The sequence below is a fragment of the Bombina bombina genome, chromosome 5, assembly GCF_027579735.1.
Source record: "Bombina bombina isolate aBomBom1 chromosome 5, aBomBom1.pri, whole genome shotgun sequence".
In the NCBI taxonomy this organism is placed as follows: Eukaryota; Metazoa; Chordata; class Amphibia; order Anura; family Bombinatoridae; genus Bombina; species Bombina bombina.
The window spans coordinates 873,214,419-873,233,882 of NC_069503.1; the positions used below are offsets into that span (position 1 = coordinate 873,214,419).

The 19,464-nt window shown below is 42.3% G+C and overlaps 1 protein-coding gene across 3 annotated transcripts in view; it reads left to right on the plus strand.

The window, feature by feature from the left end:
* Positions 1 to 19,464, plus strand: part of MAPRE2 (microtubule associated protein RP/EB family member 2) — a 546,785-nt gene that overhangs the window by 382,444 nt on the left and 144,877 nt on the right. For all 3 annotated transcript variants that reach the window (XM_053715023.1, XM_053715024.1, XM_053715022.1), the window contains one exon: positions 12,685 to 12,812. In XM_053715023.1, coding sequence (XP_053570998.1) covers positions 12,692 to 12,812 — 121 coding nt within the window. In that variant the 5' untranslated portion in view covers positions 12,685 to 12,691. The remainder of the gene's footprint in view (positions 1 to 12,684; positions 12,813 to 19,464) is intronic.

Genomic DNA, 19,464 nt, shown 5'->3' on the forward strand with positions numbered 1-19,464 from the left:
CATGGCTGTTCTCACATATTCTGAGGAGTGAGGTAACTTCAGAGAGGGAATGGCGTGCAGGTTTTCCTGCAATAAGGTATGTGCAGTTAATATTTTTCTAGGGATGGAATTTGCTAGAAAATGCTGCTGATACCGAACTAATGTAAGTAAAGCCTTAAATGCAGTGATAGCTACTGGTATCAGGCTTATTAATAGAGATGCATACTCTTATAAAAATGTAATATAAAACGTTTGCTGGCATGTTTAATCGTTTTTATATGTATTTGGTGATAAAACTTATTGGGGCCTAGTTTTTTTTCCACATGGCTGGCTTGATTTTTTGCCTAGTAACAGTTTCCTTAGGCTTTCCACTGTTGCAATATGAGTGGGAAGGGCCTATTTTAGTGCTTTTCTGTGCAGCTAAAAATACTGACAGAGACATTCAGTTTCCCTCTGCATGATCCAGGACATCTCTGGAGGGCTCAAAAGGCTTCAAAGTCGTTTTTGAGGGAGGTAAAAAGCCACAGTAGAGCTGTGGCAGTTGTTGTGACTGTTTGAAAAAAAAACAAAAAAACGTTTTTGTCTTTTATTATTCCATTTTTGGTATTAAGGGGTTAATCATCCATTTGCAAGTGGGTGCAATGCTCTGCTAACTTGTTACATACACTGTAAAAATTTCGTTAGTGTAACTGCCTTTTTTCACTGTTATTTCAAATTTTGACAAAATTTGTGTTTCTTAAAGGTGCAGTAACGTTTTTTATATTGCTTGTAAACTTGTTTAAAGTGTTTTCCAAGCTTGCTAGTCTCATTGCTAGTCTGTTTAAACATGTCTGACACAGGAAACTACTTGTTCATTATGTTTGAAAGCCATGGTGGAGCCCCATAGGAGACTAACTCTCCCCACGTGTCAGACCCTTCGCCTCCCGCTCAGGGGATGCACGCTAATATGGCGCCAATTACATCAGGGACGCCCATAGCGATTACCTTGCAGGACATGGCTGCAATCATGAATAATACCCTGTCAGAGGTATTATCCAGGTTGCCTGAATTAAGAGGCAAGCGCGATTGCTCTGGGGTTAGGAGAAATACAGAGCGCGCAGATGCTGTAAGGGCCATGTCTGATACTGCGTCGCAATATGCAGATCATGTGGACGGAGAGCTTCAGTCTTTGGGTGACATCTCTGATTCGGGGAAACCTGATTCAGAGATTTCTAATTTTAAATTTAAGCTTGAGAACCTCCGTGTATTGCTTGGGGAGGTATTAGCTGCTCTGAATGACTGTAACACAGTTGCAGTACCAGAGAAATTGTGTAGGCTGGATAACTACTATGCGGTACCGGTGTGTACTGATGTTTTTCCTATACCTAAAAGGCTTACAGAAATTATTAGCAAGGAGTGGGATAGACCGGGTGTGCCTTTTTCCCCACCTCCTATATTTAGAAAAATGTTTCCAATAGACGCCACTACACGGGACTTATGGCAGACGGTCCCTAAGGTGGAGGGAGCAGTTTCTACTTTAGCAAAGCGTACTACTATCCCGGTTGAGGACAGTTGTGCTTTTTCAGATCCAATGGATAAAAAATTGGAGGGTTACCTTAAGAAAATGTTTATTCAACAAGGTTTTATTTTACAGCCCCTTGCATGCATTGCGCCTGTCACGGCCGCGGCGGCATTCTGGTTTGAGGCCCTGGAAGAGGCCATCCATACAGCTCCATTGACTGAAATTATTGACAAGCTTAGAACACTTAAGCTAGCTAACTCATTTGTTTCTGATGCCATTGTTCATTTGACTAAACTAACGGCTAAGAATTCCGGATTCGCCATCCAAGCCCATAGGGCGCTATGGCTTAAATCCTGGTCAGCTGACGTGACTTCGAAGTCTAAATTACTCAACATTCCTTTCAAGGGGCAGACCTTATTCGGGCCTGGTTTGAAGGAAATTATTGCTGACATTACTGGAGGTAAGGGTCACTCCCTTCCTCAGGACAGGGCCAAAGCAAAGGCCAAACAGTCTAATTTCTGTGCCTTTCGAAATTTCAAGGCAGGTGCAGCATCAACTTCCTCCGCTTCAAAACAAGAGGGAACTTTTGCTCAATCTAAGCAGGCCTGGAAACCTAACCAGTCCTGGAACAAAGGCAAGCAGGCCAGAAAGCCTGCTGCTGCCTCTAAGACAACATGAAGGAACGGCCCCCTATCCGGCGACGGATCTAGTAGGGGGCAGACTTTCTCTCTTCGCCCAGGCGTGGGCAAGAGATGTTCGGGATCCCTGGGCGTTGGATCATATCTCAGGGCTATCTTCTGGACTTCAAAGCTTCCCCTCCACAAGGGAGATTTCATCTTTCAAGGCTATCTGCAAATCAGATAAAGAAAGAGGCATTCCTACGCTGTGTGCAAGACCTAGTTATGGGAGTGATCCATCCAGTTCCGCGGACGGAACAAGGACAGGGTTTTTATTCAAATCTGTTTGTGGTTCCCAAAAAAAGAGGGAACCTTCAGACCAATTTTGGATCTAAAGATCTTAAACAAATTCCTCAGAGTTCCATCTTTCAAAATGGAAACTATTCGGACCATCCTACCCATGATCCAAGAAGGTCAGTACATGACCACAGTGGACTTAAAGGATGCCTACCTTCACATACCGATTCACAAAGATCATCATCGGTTTCTAAGGTTTGCCTTTCTAGACAGGCATTACCAATTTGTAGCTCTTCCCTTCGGGTTGGCTACAGCCTCGAGAATCTTTACAAAGGTTCTGGGCTCACTTCTGGCGGTTCTAAGACCGCGAGGCATAGCGGTGGCTCCGTATCTAGACGACATCCTGATACAGGCGTCAAGCTTTCAAGTTGCCAAGTCTCATACAGAGATAGTTCTGGCATTTCTGAGGTCGCACGGGTGGAAAGTGAACGAGGAAAAGAGTTCTCTATCTCCACTCACAAGAGTCTCCTTCTTAGGGACTCTTATAGATTCTGTAGAAATGAAAATTTACCTGATGGAGTACAGGTTATCAAAACTTCTAAATGCTTGCTGTGTTCTTCACTCCATTCCGCGCCCTTCGGTAGCTCAGTGTATGGAGGTAATCGGCTTAATGGTAGCGGCAATGGACATAGTGCCATTTGCGCGCCTTCATCTCAGACCGCTGCAATTATGCATGCTGAGTCAGTGGAATGGGGATTACACAGATTTGTCCCCTCTGCTAAATCTGGATCAAGAGACCAGAGATTCTCTTCTCTGGTGGTTGTCTTGGGTACACCTGTCCAAGGGTATGACCTTTCGCAGGCCAGATTGGACAATTGTAACAACAGATGCCAGCCTTCTAGGTTGGGGTGCAGTCTGGAATTCCCTGAAGGCACAGGGATCGTGGACTCAGGAGGAGAAACTCCTTCCAATAAATATTCTGGAGTTAAGAGCGATATTCAATGCTCTTCTGGCTTGGCCTCAGTTAGCAACACTGAGGTTCATCAGATTTCAGTCGGACAACATCACGACTGTGGCTTACATCAACCATCAAGGGGGAACCAGGAGTTCCCTAGCGATGTTAGAAGTCTCAAAAATAATTCGCTGGGCAGAGTACCACTCTTGCCACCTGTCAGCAATCCATATCCCAGGCGTGGAGAACTGGGAGGCGGATTTTCTAAGTCGTCAGACTTTCCATCCGGGGGAGTGGGAACTCCATCCGGAGGTGTTTGCTCAGTTGATTCATCGTTGGGGCAAACCAGAGTTGGATCTCATAGCGTCTCGCCAGAACGCCAAGCTTCCTTGTTACGGATCCAGGTCCAGGGACACAGAAGCGACGCTGATAGATGCTCTAGCAGCGCCTTGGTTCTTCAACCTGGCTTATGTGTTTCCACCGTTTCCTCTGCTCCCTCGACTGATTGCCAAAATCAAACGGGAGAGAGCATTGGTGATTCTGATAGCACCTGCGTGGCCACGCAGGACTTGGTATGCAGACCTAGTGGACATGTCATCCTTTCCACCGTGGACTCTGCCTCTAAGACAGGACCTTCTGATACAAGGTCCTTTCAATCATCCAAATCTAATTTCTCTGAGACTGACTGCATGGAGATTGAACGCTTGATTCTATCAAAGCGTGGCTTCTCCGAGTCAGTCATTGATACTTTAATACAGGCACGAAAGCCTGTTACCAGGAAAATCTACCACAAGATATGGAGTAATTATCTTTATTGGTGTGAATCCAAGAATTACTCATGGAGTAAGGTTAGGATTCCTAGAATATTGTCTTTTCTCCAAGAGGGCTTGGACAAAGGATTATCAGCTAGTTCCTTAAAGGGACAGATTTCTGCTCTGTCTATTCTTTTGCACAAGCGTCTGGCAGAGGTTCCAGACGTCCAGGCATTTTGCCAGGCTTTGGTTAGAATTAAGCCTGTGTTTAAACCTGTTGCTCCCCCGTGGAGCTTAAACTTGGTTCTTAAAGTTCTTCAAGGAGTTCAGTTTGAACCCCTTCATTCCATTGATATTAAACTTTTATCTTGGAAAGTTCTGTTTTTGATGGCTATTTCCTCAGCTCGGAGAGTCTCTGAGCTATCTGCCTTACAATGTGATTCTCCTTATCTGATTTTTCATGCAGATAAGGTAGTCCTGCGTGCCAAACCTGGGTTTTTACCTAAGGTGGTTTCTAACAAGAATATCAATCAAGAGATTGTTGTTCCATGATTGTGTCCTAATCCTTCTTCAAAGAAGGAACGTCTTTTACATAATCTGGACGTAGTCCGTGCCTTGAAGTTTTACTTACAAGCTACTAAAGATTTTCGTTAAACATCTACCCTGTTTGTCGTTTACTCTGGACAGAGGAGAGGTCAAAAAGCTTTGGCAACCTCTCTTTCCTTTTGGCTTCGGAGCATAATACGCCTAGCCTATGAGACTGCTGGACAGCAGCCCCCTGAAAGGATTACAGCTCATTCCACTAGAGCTGTGGCTTCCACCTGGGCCTTTAAAAATGAGGCCTCTGTTGAACAGATTTGCAAGGCCGCGACATGTTCTTCGCTTCACGCTTTTTCCAAATTTTACTAATTTGATACTTTTGCTTCTTCGGAGGCTGTTTTTGGGAGAAAGGTTCTTCAGGCAGTGGTTCCTTCCGCTTAATCCTGCCTTGTCCCTCCCATCATCCGTGTACTTTAGCTTTGGTATTGGTATCCCATAAGTAATGGATGATCCGTGGACTGGATACACTTAACAAGAGAAAACATAATTTATGCTTACCTGATAAATTTATTTCTCTTGTAGTGTATCCAGTCCACGGCCCGCCCTGTCCTTTTAAGGCAGGTCTAAATTTTAATTAAACTACAGTCACCACTGCACCCTATGGTTTCTCCTTTCTCTGTTTGTTTTCGGTCGAATGACTGGATATGACAGTTAGGGGAGGAGCTATATAGCAGCTCTGCTGTGGGTGATCCTCTTGCAACTTCCTGTTGGGAAGGAGAATATCCCATAAGTAATGGATGATCCCTGGACTGGATACACTACAAGAGAAATAAATTTATCAGGTAAGCATAAATTATGTTTTTCTCTTGTTAAATGTGTTCAGTCCACGGGTCATCCATTACTTATGGGATATATTCTCCTTCCCAACAGGAAGTTGCAAGAGGATCACCCAAGCAGAGCTGCTATATAGCTCCTCCCCTCACATGTCATACCCAGTCATTCTCTTGCAACCCTCAACAAAGAACGAAGGAGGTCGCGAGAGGAGTTGGAGTTTTTACTTAATTATTCTTCAATCAAAAGTTTGTTATTTTAAAATGACACCGGAGTGTGCCGTTTTTTGTATCTCAGGCAGTATTTGGAGAAGAATCTGCCTGCGTTTTTTTCTATGATCTTAGCAGACGTAACTAAGATCCGCTGGCTGTTCTCGACATTCTGAGGAGTAGGGTAACTTCAGAAAGAGGGGAATAGCATGCGGGGTCCCCCGCAAATGAGGTATGTGCAGTACATTATTTTCTGGGAATGGAATTGACTAAGAAAATACTGCTGTTACCCATATGATGTAAGTACAGCCTTAAATGCAGTAGTAGCGACTGGTATCAGGCTGATAAATGTATGCGCAGTTGAGTTATTTTCTAGGGACTAGAATTTGACTGAGAAAATACTGAAATAATGTTTAAGCCTTATCTGCAGTGGAAGCGACTGGTAGCAGGCTTAGTGATAACTTTACATGACATTGGAAATGTTGTTTTTAAAAACGTTTACTGGCATGTTATTCGTTTTGTGAGGTACTTTGGTGATAAATCTTTTGGGCATGATTTTTTTCCACATGGCTAACGTATTTTCTGCATAGAAACCGTTATATCAGGTCTCCCACTGTTGTAATATGAGTGGGAGGGACCTTGTTTTAGCGCCTTGTTGCGCAGTTAAAATTCTAGCACAGTCTTTCTGTTTCTTCCTTCTTGATCCAGGACGTCTCTAGAGAGCTCAGGGGTCTGCAAAATTCGTTTTTGAGGGAGGTAATCAGTCACAGCAGATCTGTGACAGTGTGTTTGACTGTGATAAAAGCGTTAAATCTTAATTTGATATCCGTTTTGGGTATTGAGGGGTTAATCATCCTTTTGCTAATGGGTGCAATCCTCTGCTAATTAATACACTTCTCGTTAAGAATTGTTTGACTATAACTGAATTAGTTTTCTTTGTAATTCAACTGTGTTTTTTTAAAAGCGCTGCAGCGTTTTTTTATAATTGCTTGTAAACTTATTGAGAGTGATTTCCAAGCTTGCTAGCTTCATTGCTAAGTCTGTTTAAACATGTCTGATACGGAGGAATCTGCTTGTTCATTGTGTTCAAAAGCCGATGTGGAGCCCAATAGAAATATGTGTACCAATTGTATTGATATTACTTTGAAGAAAAGTCAATCTGTACCGATAAAGAAATTATCACCAGACGACGAGGGGGAAGTTATGCCGTCTAACTCTCCTCACGTGTCAGTACCTTCGTCTCCCGCTCGGGAGATGCGTAAGATTGAGGCGCCAAGTACATCAAGGCCCTTACAAATCACTTTACATGATATGGCTAATGTTATGAAAGAAGTATTATACAATATGTCCAAATTAAGAGGCAAGCGCGATAGCTCTGGGTTAAGGACAGAGCGCGCTGATGACACGAGAGCCATGTCTGATACTGCGTCACAATTTGCAGAACATGAGGACGGTGAGCTTCATTCTGTCGGTGACGGTTCTGATCCGGGGAGACCGGATTCAGAAATTTCAAATTTTAAATTTAAGCTTGAGAACCTCCGCGTGTTACTAGGGGAGGTGTTAGCGGCTCTGAATGATTGCGCCACGGTGGCAATCCCAGAGAAATTATGTAGGTTGGATAGATACTATGCGGTACCGGTGTGTACTGACGTTTTTCCTATACCAAAAAGGCTCACAGAAATTATTAGTAAGGAGTGGGATAGACCCGGTGTGCCCTTTTCCCCTCCTCCGATATTTAGAAAAATGTTCCCTATAGACGCCACCACACGAGACTTATGGCAGACGGTCCCTAAGGTGGAGGGAGCAGTTTCTACTTTAGCCAAGCGTACCACTATTCCGGTGGAGGATAGCTGTGCTTTCTCAGATCCAATGGATAAAAAATTAGAGGGTTACCTTAAGAAAATGTTTGTTCAACAAGGTTTTATATTGCAGCCTCTTGCATGCATTGCGCCTGTCACGGCTGCAGCGGCATTCTGGTTTGAGTCTCTGGAAGAGGCGATTCGCACAGCACCATTGGATGAGACTTTGAGCAAAGTTAGAACACTTAAACTAGCTAATGCGTTTGTTTCAGATGCCGTAGTGCATTTAACCAAACTTACGGCTAAAAATTCCGGATTCGCCATACAGGCACGTAGGGCGCTATGGCTTAAATCCTGGTCAGCAGATGTAACTTCTAAGTCTAAACTACTTAACATTCCCTTCAAAGGGCAGACCTTATTCGGGCCCGGCTTGAAGGAAATTATTGCTGACATTACGGGAGGTAAGGGCCACACCCTTCCTCAGGACAGGGCCAAATCAAAGGCCAAACAGTCTAATTTTCGTGCCTTTCGTAACTTCAAGGCAGGAGCAGCATCAACTTCCTCCGCTCCAAAACAGGAAGGAACTACTGCTCGTTACAGACAGGGTTGGAAAGGCAACCAGTCATGGAACAAGGGCAAGCAGGCCAGAAAGCCTACTTCCGCCCCTAAGACAGCATGAAGACAGGGCCCCCTCTCCGGAGACGGATCTAGTGGGGGGCAGACTTTCTCTCTTCGCCCAGGCTTGGGCAAGAGATGTACAGGATCCCTGGACGTTGGAGATTGTATCTCAGGGATACCTTCTGGATTTCAAAACTTCTCCTCCACAAGGGAGGTTTCATCTGTCAAGGTTATCAACAAACCTAGTAAAGAAAGAGGCATTTCTACAATGTGTACAAGACCTCTTAGTGATGGGAGTGATCCACCCAGTTCCACGAACGGAACAAGGGCAAGGGTTTTACTCAAATCTGTTTGTGGTTCACAAAAAAGAGGAAACATTCAGACCAATCTTAGACTTAAAAATCTTAAACAAATTCCTAAGGGTTCCATCGTTCAAGATGGAAACCATTCGGACCATCCTACCCATGATCCAAGAGGGTCAATATATGACCACAGTGGACTTAAAGGATGCCTACCTTCACATACCGATTCACAAAGATCATTATCGGTACCTAAGGTTTGCTTTTCTGGACAGGCATTACCAGTTTGTAGCTCTTCCCTTCGGGTTAGCTACGGCCCCGAGAATTTTTACGAAGGTTCTGGGCTCACTTCTGGCGGTACTAAGACCACGAGGCATAGCGGTGGCTCCGTACCTAGACGACATTCTGATACAAGCGTCAAGTTTTCAAAATGCAAAGTCTCATACAGAGATAGTTCTAGCATTTCTGAGGTCGCATGGGTGGAAAGTGAACGTGGAAAAGAGTTCTCTGTTACCACTCACAAGGGTTCCTTTTCTAGGGACTCTTATAGATTCTGTAGAGATGAAGATTTACCTGACGGAGTCCAGGTTATCAAAGATTCTCAATGCTTGCCGTGTCCTTCACTCCATTCCAAGCCCATCAGTAGCTCAGTGCATGGAAGTAATCGGCTTAATGGTCGCGGCAGTGGACATAGTGCCATTTGCGCGCCTGCATCTCAGACCGCTGCAACTATGCATGCTAAGTCAATGGAACGGGGATTACTCAGATCTGTCCCCTTTGCTAAATCTGGACCAGGAGACCAGAGATTCTCTTCTCTGGTGGTTGTCTCGGGTTAATCTGTCCAAAGGAATGACCTTTCGCAGACCAGATTGGACGATTGTAACAACAGATGCCAGCCTACTAGACTGGGGAGCAGTCTGGAATTCCCTGAAGGCTCAGGGATCGTGGACTCAGGAGGAGAAACTCCTCCCAATAAACATTCTAGAATTAAGAGCAATATTCAATGCTCTTCTAGCTTGGCCTCAGTTAGCAACACTGAGGTTCATCAGATTTCAGTCGGACAACATCACGACTGTGGCTTACATCAATCATCAAGGGGGAACCAGGAGTTCCCTAGCGATGTTGGAAGTCTCGAAGATAATTCGCTGGGCAGAGTCTCACTCTTGCCACCTGTCAGCGATCTACATCCCAGGCGTGGAGAACTGGGAGGCGGATTTTCTAAGTCGCCAGACTTTTCATCCGGGGGAGTGGGAACTTCACCCGGAGGTATTTGCTCAACTGATTCGTCGTTGGGGCAAACCGGATCTGGATCTCATGGCATCTCGCCAGAACGCCAAGCTTCCTTGTTACGGATCCAGGTCCAGGGACCCGGAAGCGGTGCTGGTAGATGCACTAGCAGCCCCTTGGGTTTTCAACATAGCTTATGTGTTTCCACCTTTTCCGTTGCTACCTCGACTGATTGCCAGGATCAAACAGGAGAGAGCATCAGTGATTCTGATAGCGCCTGCGTGGCCACGCAGGACCTGGTATGCAGACCTAGTGGACATGTCGTCCTGTCCACCATGGTCTCTACCCCTGAGGCAGGACCTTCTAATTCAGGGTCCTTTCAACCATCCAAACCTAATTTCTCTGAGGCTGACTGCTTGGAAATTGAACGCTTGATTTTATCAAAGCGTGGGTTTTCGGATTCGGTTATTGATACATTAATACAGGCTCGGAAACCTGTTACCAGAAAAATTTACCATAAGATATGGCGTAAATATTTATATTGGTGTGAATCCAAGAGTTACTCATGGAGTAAGGTTAGGATTCCTAGGATATTGGCTTTTCTACAAGAGGGTTTAGAAAAGGGCTTATCCGCTAGTTCACTAAAGGGACAGATTTCTGCTCTGTCTATTCTTTTACACAAGCGTCTGGCAGAGAATCCAGACATCCAGGCTTTTTGTCAGGCTTTGGCTAGAATTAAACCTGTATTTAAAACTGTTGCTCCTCCTTGGAGCTTAAACTTGGTTCATAAAGTTCTGCAGGGTGTTCCGTTTGAACCCCTTCATTCCATTGATATTAAACTTTTATCTTGGAAAGTTCTGTTTTTGATGGCTATTTCCTCGGCTCGAAGAGTCTCTGAGTTATCTGCCTTACATTGTGATTCCCCTTATCTGATCTTTCATTCAGACAAGGTAGTCCTGCGTACTAAACCTGGGTTTTTACCTAAGGTTGTTTCTAACAGGAATATCAATCAAGAGATTGTTGTTCCATCATTATGTTCTAATCCTTCTTCAAAGAAGGAACGTCTTTTGCATAATCTAGACGTAGTCCGTGCCCTGAAGTTTTACTTACAGGCAACTAAAGATTTTCGGCAAACTTCTTCTCTGTTTGTCGTTTACTCTGGACAGAGGAGAGGTCAAAAGGCTTCGGCTACCTCTCTCTCTTTTTGGCTTTGTAGCATAATACGTTTAGCCTATGAGACTGCTGGACAGCAGCCTCCTGAACGAATTACAGCTCATTCCACTAGAGCTGTGGCTTCCACTTGGGCCTTTAAGAATGAGGCCTCTGTTGAACAGATTTGCAAGGCTGCAACTTGGTCTTCACTTCATACTTTTTCCAAATTTTACAAATTTGATACTTTTGCTTCTTCGGAGGCTGTTTTTGGGAGAAAGGTTCTACAGGCAGTGGTTCCTGCCTTGTCCCTCCCATCATCCGTGTACTTTAGCTTTGGTATTGGTATCCCATAAGTAATGGATGACCCGTGGACTGAACAAACTTAACAAGAGAAAACATAATTTATGCTTACCTGATAAATTTATTTCTCTTGTAGTGTGTTCAGTCCACGGCCCGCCCTGTCTTTTTTGAGGCAGGTTCTAAATTTTAAATTATAACTCCAGTCACCACTGCACCCTATAGTTTCTCCTTTCTCGTCTTGTTTCGGTCGAATGACTGGATATGACATGTGAGGGGAGGAGCTATATAGCAGCTCTGCTTGGGTGATCCTCTTGCAACTTCCTGTTGGGAAGGAGAATATATCCCATAAGTAATGGATGACCCGTAGACTGAACACACTACAAGAGAAATAAATTTATCAGGTAAGCATAAATTATGTTTTTACCTCTGTGATTACGTTGTATCTAGGAACCTTCTTCCAGCCCCCTGATCACATGACTGTGACTGTTTATTATCTATTGTCTTAAATTTAGCATTGTTTTGTGCTAAATCTTAAATAACCCCCTGTGCTTAAACACAGTGTTAGATATATATGGCCCACGTGTACTTTCTGTCTCTTTGTAATGAAAAGAGATTTAAAAAGCATGTGATAAGAGGCAGCCCTCAAAGGCTTAGAAATTAGCATATGAGCCTACCCATGTTTAGTTTAAACTAAGAATACCAAGAGAAAAAAGCAAATTTGATGATAAAAGTAAATTGGAAAATTGATTAAAATTAAAAGTCCTATCTGAATAATGAATGTTTAATTTATACTAGACTGTCCCTTTAGTATGACCTATACTTTTTAATGGATAGCACAGGAAGTGTTGTTATCTCACTTATTGCGCCCATACAAGTAGTAAGTTGTGTTGTGATTGAATACAGTGGAAAATACCTCTGTAAAAAGAAGTGTAAGAAGTGCTATTGTTAATGCACGATAGTGCTAATTTTTTTACACCAGTATTCAAACACTACACCGTCTCAAATAGTCAGTGGTGGCTTGAATGACACAAATTAGGTATTCAGAAGCAATATACACCACAGACACCTCTCTGAACATGCATTATGTTTGAATACTAGTACACAAGCCTTCACAGGATATGTGCGTATGCTGCTGAAAAACAGTAATAGCTTTTACTAGAATCATTTTTGCTCATGGAAGTATATTGCAAAAATGCTTCTATTTCAAATTGAAATGCACCCATGCACATTTTAGTTTTGACCTTTCTATCCATTTAAAGTCAATACTCCCCTAGTTTTGAAAGCTTCAAGCCCCCCTAAAGACTCTACTATTCAGGGATGCATACAACCTACACTAACCTTCCTAACTTGCTATCCCCTTGAACCCCTTAGCATCTAAGCCTATGAGCCCAGCTGTCTGTAGATCACCTTCATAAGAGCTTACTACAACAGTGCAACTCTCGGCAGGGCCCTCTACCCATTTGATCCCTAGAAATGTTATCTTGTATACCGCCTATTATGCTTATAGCGCTGCGGAATTTGTTCGTGCTCTACAAATACCTGATAATTATAATAACCTTCATGAATTACAGTATTTGAGTAATCTCTTTTTTTTTGGTGTCTCTTTTGCAGTTGGGGGATGGCGGTCAACGTGTATTCTACCTCGATAACACAAGAGACTATGAGCAGACATGACATCATTGCTTGGGTCAATGACATAGTTTGCTCAAACTACACGAAGGTTGAGCAACTTTGTTCAGGTAAGACTTTGCACGTGCATTTATCTGGTGTATGTGAAATTAGTGTTGATTGTGTTACTTGAGTTGATTATTAAATTATTTAATATTGGATTTATTTTGAAAAGGTTTTGTGTATGTGTATTTATAATCGTATCCACTTCACACCCTCATTGTAGAAACTTGCTATGGCCATAATGCACTCCAATGTATAAGGTATAGGTATCTGAGCTCAGTTTAACACAGCCTGTACTTCATAAGCTGCCATGGATGCTGTTTAAAGGGATATGAAACTCAAAACATCATGATTCAGATAGAGCATGCAATTTTAAACAACTTTCTAATTTACTTCTATTATCAATTTTTCTTTGTTCTATTGGTATCTTTTGTTGAAAAACAGGGACGTATACTTAGGCTCAGGCAGATTTCTGAAGCACTATATAGCAGCAGCTTTGCAAGAATGTTATCCATTTGCAAGAACACTAGATGGCAGCACTATTTATTGCCATGTAGTGCTTCAGAGGCCTACCTAGGTATCTCTTCAACACAGAACATCTTGGGAACAAAGCAAATGTGATAATATAAGTAAATTGGAAACATTAAAATGGTATGCTCTGTTTCACAAAATAGCATTTTGGGGTTTCATATCCCTTTAAAGGACATTGTAGTAGAAAAGTGACGTTCTAATTCCTTAGAGCATATCATGTTTGCACTACTCACCCTGGAATGATATGTATTTAACCCCTGCAAAGCCATATAGAACTGCTGGGCTTGAGCTGGAAACAGCTGGCAATCCAAATAACAGCAGCAATTGTTCAACTCCTCCAATCACCAGCTGTGTTCAGCTTGGGGCAGGACAGCTTTGCACAGGTTAAAGTGCCAGTAAACCCACAAAATAATAAGGTTATATAATTCTGCACATAATGCAGAAATATATAACATCAGCTTAGTGCAAACTTTGTACCTTAAAAGATTAAAGTGAAAAAATGCTACGAAATTTACTTTCACAGTACGCCGCTCCTGGCTCTACTGAGCGGGTCTGTTTGTTTCCTCTAAGCGCATCGGGCACGCTGTCTATTCACAGCCAGCCCGATCACGCCATTAAACTCAATGTAACTCGCTCCCGCTCTGGTCTGGTAGCAGGAGCGAGTTACATTGAGTTTAATGGAGCGATCGGGCCGGCTGTGAATAGACAGTGTGCCCGATGGCTTAGGGAAAACAAACAGACCCGCTCAGTAGAGCCAGGAGCGGCGTACTGTGAAAGTAAATTTCGTAGCATTTTTTCACTTTAATCTTTTAAGGTACAAAGTTTGCGCTAAGCTGATGTTAAATAATTATGCACTATGTGCAGAATTATATAACATTATTTTGTGGGTTTACTGGCCCTTTAAACATGTAGAGTTCTACAGTGAGTAGCACAAAAAATAGATAATTCATTAAAAAACATGTACTTGGCCTTTTAAGATTTATTATTGACTGACCATTATTATTATTTTCCCGACTATGAACTATTCTGTGTGATTTTTATTTAGGTAGTGCATTAATTTAATGTTCTTGCTTTGCTAAATAGAATTATTTCCTTTCTTTTTTTCTACCTTCCACCTTTATGGGCAATTCTTAAACTGTCCCATGCAACAATGTTATTTATAGACCCTCCTGTTCCTGTCTTTTTAAATTGAATGTATCATTAAGTAATGGGCAGCTGTAGTCCACAGCCCTGGATGATAAAACAGAAGAGTACTACATTTATTAGTATGCAGCAGTAGAAGCAGTGGCAAATACAACTCAGGTCAGCTTCCACTTTCAAGTAATTTCTTCAGTCCTTCAAATCTGTGCACAGTAAAATGGAGATTCATTCTGGGGACACAGGATAGCCAAGTGTTCTGTTCCCCACTACTCTTCTAATAATTTATTCAAGTTATACAAGATTCAAAGTTTATCAAGCAGTTAAAGTGATGGTAAATCCAAGCATTTAACAAATGCTAGGATTTACCATCACTAAAAATCAAGGGGAGTTTCATTGATCAACCGTGTAAAAAAGGGTGCTAAACTCACCCTTTCTGTGCCGTTGCACGTCGCTAAATTCAGCGGCTGCGGCCACCCGCGGCACCACAATCTTCTACCAGTGATGTGCCGCTTGCACCCCTGAAACCAATAGCGGTGCGTGCATACAAAAACCTGTCAGTTGGCACGCACGGCTATTGGTTCAGAGGTGCAAATGTCACCTCATTTAAGGAGATGGTTGTGCCGTGGGTGACCAGAGCTGCTGAATTTAGCAAAGAAAGGGTGATTTTAGCACCCTTTTGTACACGTTTGATTAATGAATCTCCCTTTGATTTTTAGTGATGGTAAATCCTAGCTTTTGTTAAACGTTTGGATTTACCCTCACTTTAATGTCAGTCATTGCTAATGTTTAAAGGGACATTAAACACTAAATACATGCTAGATAGAATGATGCATTTCATTAGTTTAAAAAATGACCAAATAAGTGTAAAGTTTGTGTTACCTTCTCTGCTGTGACTTATTAGGGTCAGTTATAAATAGGTCACTAGAGTGTGCAGCCAATGGTTGTGCTGGATTTAAGAGTGTTCTGCACTTCCATTTCTAACAGGAACTGAAAAGCTCACAATTTCAGAATGGAATTACAGGCAAAGAGGACAAAATAAATAATGAAAGTATATTGCAGAGTTGTTTTATTATATACAATTTATCATTTTATATTACCATCTCAAAGTGTTTAATGTCCCTTTAAAAAGTATATATTTCTTAGGAAATGAATAGGTTATGATTTTATCAAATCTAGTAAAAATGATCTGAAAACTTCTGAATGGTTTCTAGATAACTACAGCAAATCAAATGTACCTCTTGATTTCTTTTCATATCCGCAAGTTTGTTTTCAAATAACCCTTTATAAATCAGAGGGGACTGCAATGCAGTGCTATGCAAAGTGTTGTAGCATTTAAAGTGAATGTCAACTTTCATGATAAAGTGCCCAGTTTTAAAAAAAACTATTAAAAACAGGGGCACTTTCGTTCATGAAAGAGTGTACATTGCACCGGATTTTACAAATACTTACAAATCGCAATAATGAAACCGGCTTTCTCCAATCACAGCGTGGCCTCACCAGATGAATGCTCCTGGGGCGAAGCTGTGATTGGAGAGAGCCAGTTTTGTCATTGCTGACGAAGTACAGAGGAGCTGCAGGCGTGGGATCGGTGATCCGTCGTTTCAGGAGAAGAAGGTAAGTATTTGTAAAATCCGGTGCAATGTAAACTTTATCATGAAAGTTGACATTTACTTTAGCGGAACACAAGATGTTAAAGCAACATGTAAGAGCTATTCTATATTTTATAACTCCATACTCGGGAGAGAGAAATGTCCCTTTCTTCTGTTAAGTGTGATCAGTCCACGGGTCATCATTACTTGTGGGATATTAACTGCTCCCCTACAGGAAGTGCAAGAGGATTCACCCAGCAGAGTTGCTATATAGCTCCTCCCCTCTACGTCACCTCCAGTCATTCTCTTGCACCCAACGACTAGATAGGATGTGTGAGAGGACTATGGTGATATATTTAGTTTTTATATCTTCAATCAAAAGTTTGTTATTTTATAATAGCACCGGAGTGTGTTATTCCTTCTCTGGTAGAATTTGAAGAAGAATCTACCTGAGTTTTTCTATGATTTTAGCCGGAGTAGTTAAGATCATATTGCTGTTTCTCGGCCATCTGAGGAGAGGTAAACTTCAGATCAGGGGACAGCAGGCAGATTAATCTGCAAAGAGGTATGTAGCAGTTTATTATTTTCTGACATGGAATTGATGAGAAAATCCTGCCATACCGTTATAATGTAAACTCAGCCTTGAATGCAGTAGATGTAGCTGATGTCAGGCTGTCATGTATGTATATTTTACACTTCAGTTTTCTGGGAAATGGTACTTCTCTGGCTTTTAAACTGTATACATAGACTTAACCTATTTTGCAGGGACTTGCAATAGGTTTTAAATGACAATTAATTATTGAGGTAAAACGTTTTTTTGCTGGCATGTAAAAACGTTTTTTTCTCTGAGGTACTGGGTGAAAAAATGTTTTGGGCACTATTTTTCCACTTGGCAATAGTTTTGATTTAAATTAGAGCAGTTCACTGATCCCTCTCACTGTTATGTGTGTGGGGGAGGGGCGATTTTTGGCGCTTTTTCTAAGCATCAGAAAAACTCAGTCAGAGGTTCATTTTCTTCCTGTATGATCCGGTTCATCTCTACAGAGTTCAGGGATCTCCAAAGCCTTTTTTGAGGGAAGTAATCATTACAGCAGAGCTGTGCTGATTGTATTGACTGTGATATAAAAAACGTTTATTTGTGTATTTTTTTCTGCTGCCTGGGTTAGTTATCATTTGCTGAGGGGAACAATCCTTTGCTAAAACTGTATATTCTGACAAAGATTGATGCTATAACTTAATTATTTTATCTGTTATAATATTTTTCTGTGCTTCTTAAAGGCACAGTTCGTTTTCATATTATTTGTAAATTACTTTGAAAAGTATTTCCAAGTTGCTGTTTATTTGCTAGTGTGTTAAACATGTCTGATTCAGAGGAATATCTCTGTGCTATATGTGTTAATGCCAAAGTGGAGCCCAATAGAAATTTATGTACTAAATGTATTGATGCTATTTTAAAAAATAGTCAATCTGTACAAATTGAACATATTTCACCAAACAACGAGGGGAGAGTTATGCCGACTAACTCGCCTCACGTGTCAGTACCTGCATCTCCCGCTCAGGAGGTGCGTGATATTGTAGCGCCGTGTGCATCTGGGCGGCCATTACAAATCACATTACAAGATATGGCTACTGTTATGACTGAAGTTTTGGCTAAACTACCAGAACTAAGAGGTAAACGTGATCACTCTGGGATGAGAACAGAGTGCGCTGATAATGCAAGGGCCATGTCTGATACTGCGTCACAGTTTGCAGAACGTGAAGACGGAGAGCTTCATTCTGTGGGTGACGGTTCTGATCCAAATAAACTGGACTCAGACATTTCAAATTTTAAATTTAAGCTTGAGAACCTCCGTGTGTTACTAGGGGAGGTATTAGCGGCTCTGAATGATTGTAACACAGTTGCAATCCCAGAAAAAATGTGTAGGTTGGATAAATATTTTGCGGTACCGACGAGTACTGACGTTTTTCCTATACCTAAGAGACTTACTGACATTGTTACTAAGGAGTGGGATAGACCCGGTGTGCCTTTCTCACCCCCTCCTATATTCAGAAAAATGTTTCCAATAGACGCCGCCACACGGGACTTATGGCAAATGGTCCCTAAGGTGGAGGGAGCAGTTTCTACTTTAGCTAAGCGTACCACTATCCCAGTGGAGGATAGCTGTGCTTTTTCAGATCCAATGGATAAAAAAATTAGAGGGTTACCTTAAGAAAATGTTTGTTCAACAAGGGTTTATATTGCAACCTCTTGCATGTATTGCGCCTGTCACGGCTGCAGCAGCATTTTGGTTTGAGTCCCTGGAAGAGACACTTCAATCATCCACACTAGATGACATCACACACAAACTTAAATTCCTTAAGTTAGCTAATTCATTTATTTCAGATGCCGTAGTACATTTAACTAAACTTGCGGCTAAAAATTCAGGATTCGCCATTCAGGCACGCAGAGCTCTGTGGCTGAAATCCTGGTCAGCTGATGTTACGTCTAAATCTAAATTGCTTAATATTCCTTTCAAAGGGCAGACCTTATTCGGGCCCGGCTTGAAAGAGATTATTGCTGACATTACAGGAGGTAAAGGTCATGCCCTGCCTCAGGACAAGGCCAAAGCCAAGGCTAGACAGTCCAATTTTCGTTCCTTTCGTAATTTCAAAGCAGGAGCAGCATCAACTTCCTCTGCACCAAAACAGGAAGGAGCTGTTGCTCGCTACAGACAAGGCTGGAAACCTAACCAGTCCTGGAACAGGGGCAAACAGGCCAGAAAACCTGCTGCTGCCCCTAAGACAGCATGAATTGAGGGCCCCCGATCCGGGACCGGATCTAGTGAGGGGCAGACTTTCCCTCTTCGCCCAGGCTTGGGCAAGAGATGTTCAGGATCCCTGGGCGTTAGAGATCATATCTCAGGGATACCTTCTGGACTTCAAATCCTCTCCCCCAAGAGGGAGATTTCATCTGTCAAGGTTGTCAACAAACCTAACAAAGAAGGAAGCGTTTCTACGCTGCGTACAAGATCTTTTATTAATGGGAGTGATCCATCCAGTTCCGCGGTTGGAACAAGGACAAGGGTTTTACTCAAATCTGTTTGTAGTTCCCAAAAAAGAGGGAACCTTCAGGCCAATCTTGGATTTAAAGATCCTAAACAAATTCCTAAGAGTTCCATCGTTCAAGATGGAAACTATTCGAACAATTTTGCCCATGATCCAAGAGGGTCAGTACATGACCACAGTGGATTTAAAGGATGCTTACCTTCACATACCGATTCACAAAAGTCATTACCGGTATCTAAGGTTTGCCTTTTTAGACAGGCATTACCAGTTTGTAGCTCTTCCATTCGGACTGGCTACGGCTCCAAGAATCTTCACAAAGGTTCTGGGCACTCTTCTGGCGGTACTAAGACCGCGAGGAATTTCAGTAGCTCCGTACTTAGACGACATACTGATACAAGCTTCAAGCTTTCAAACT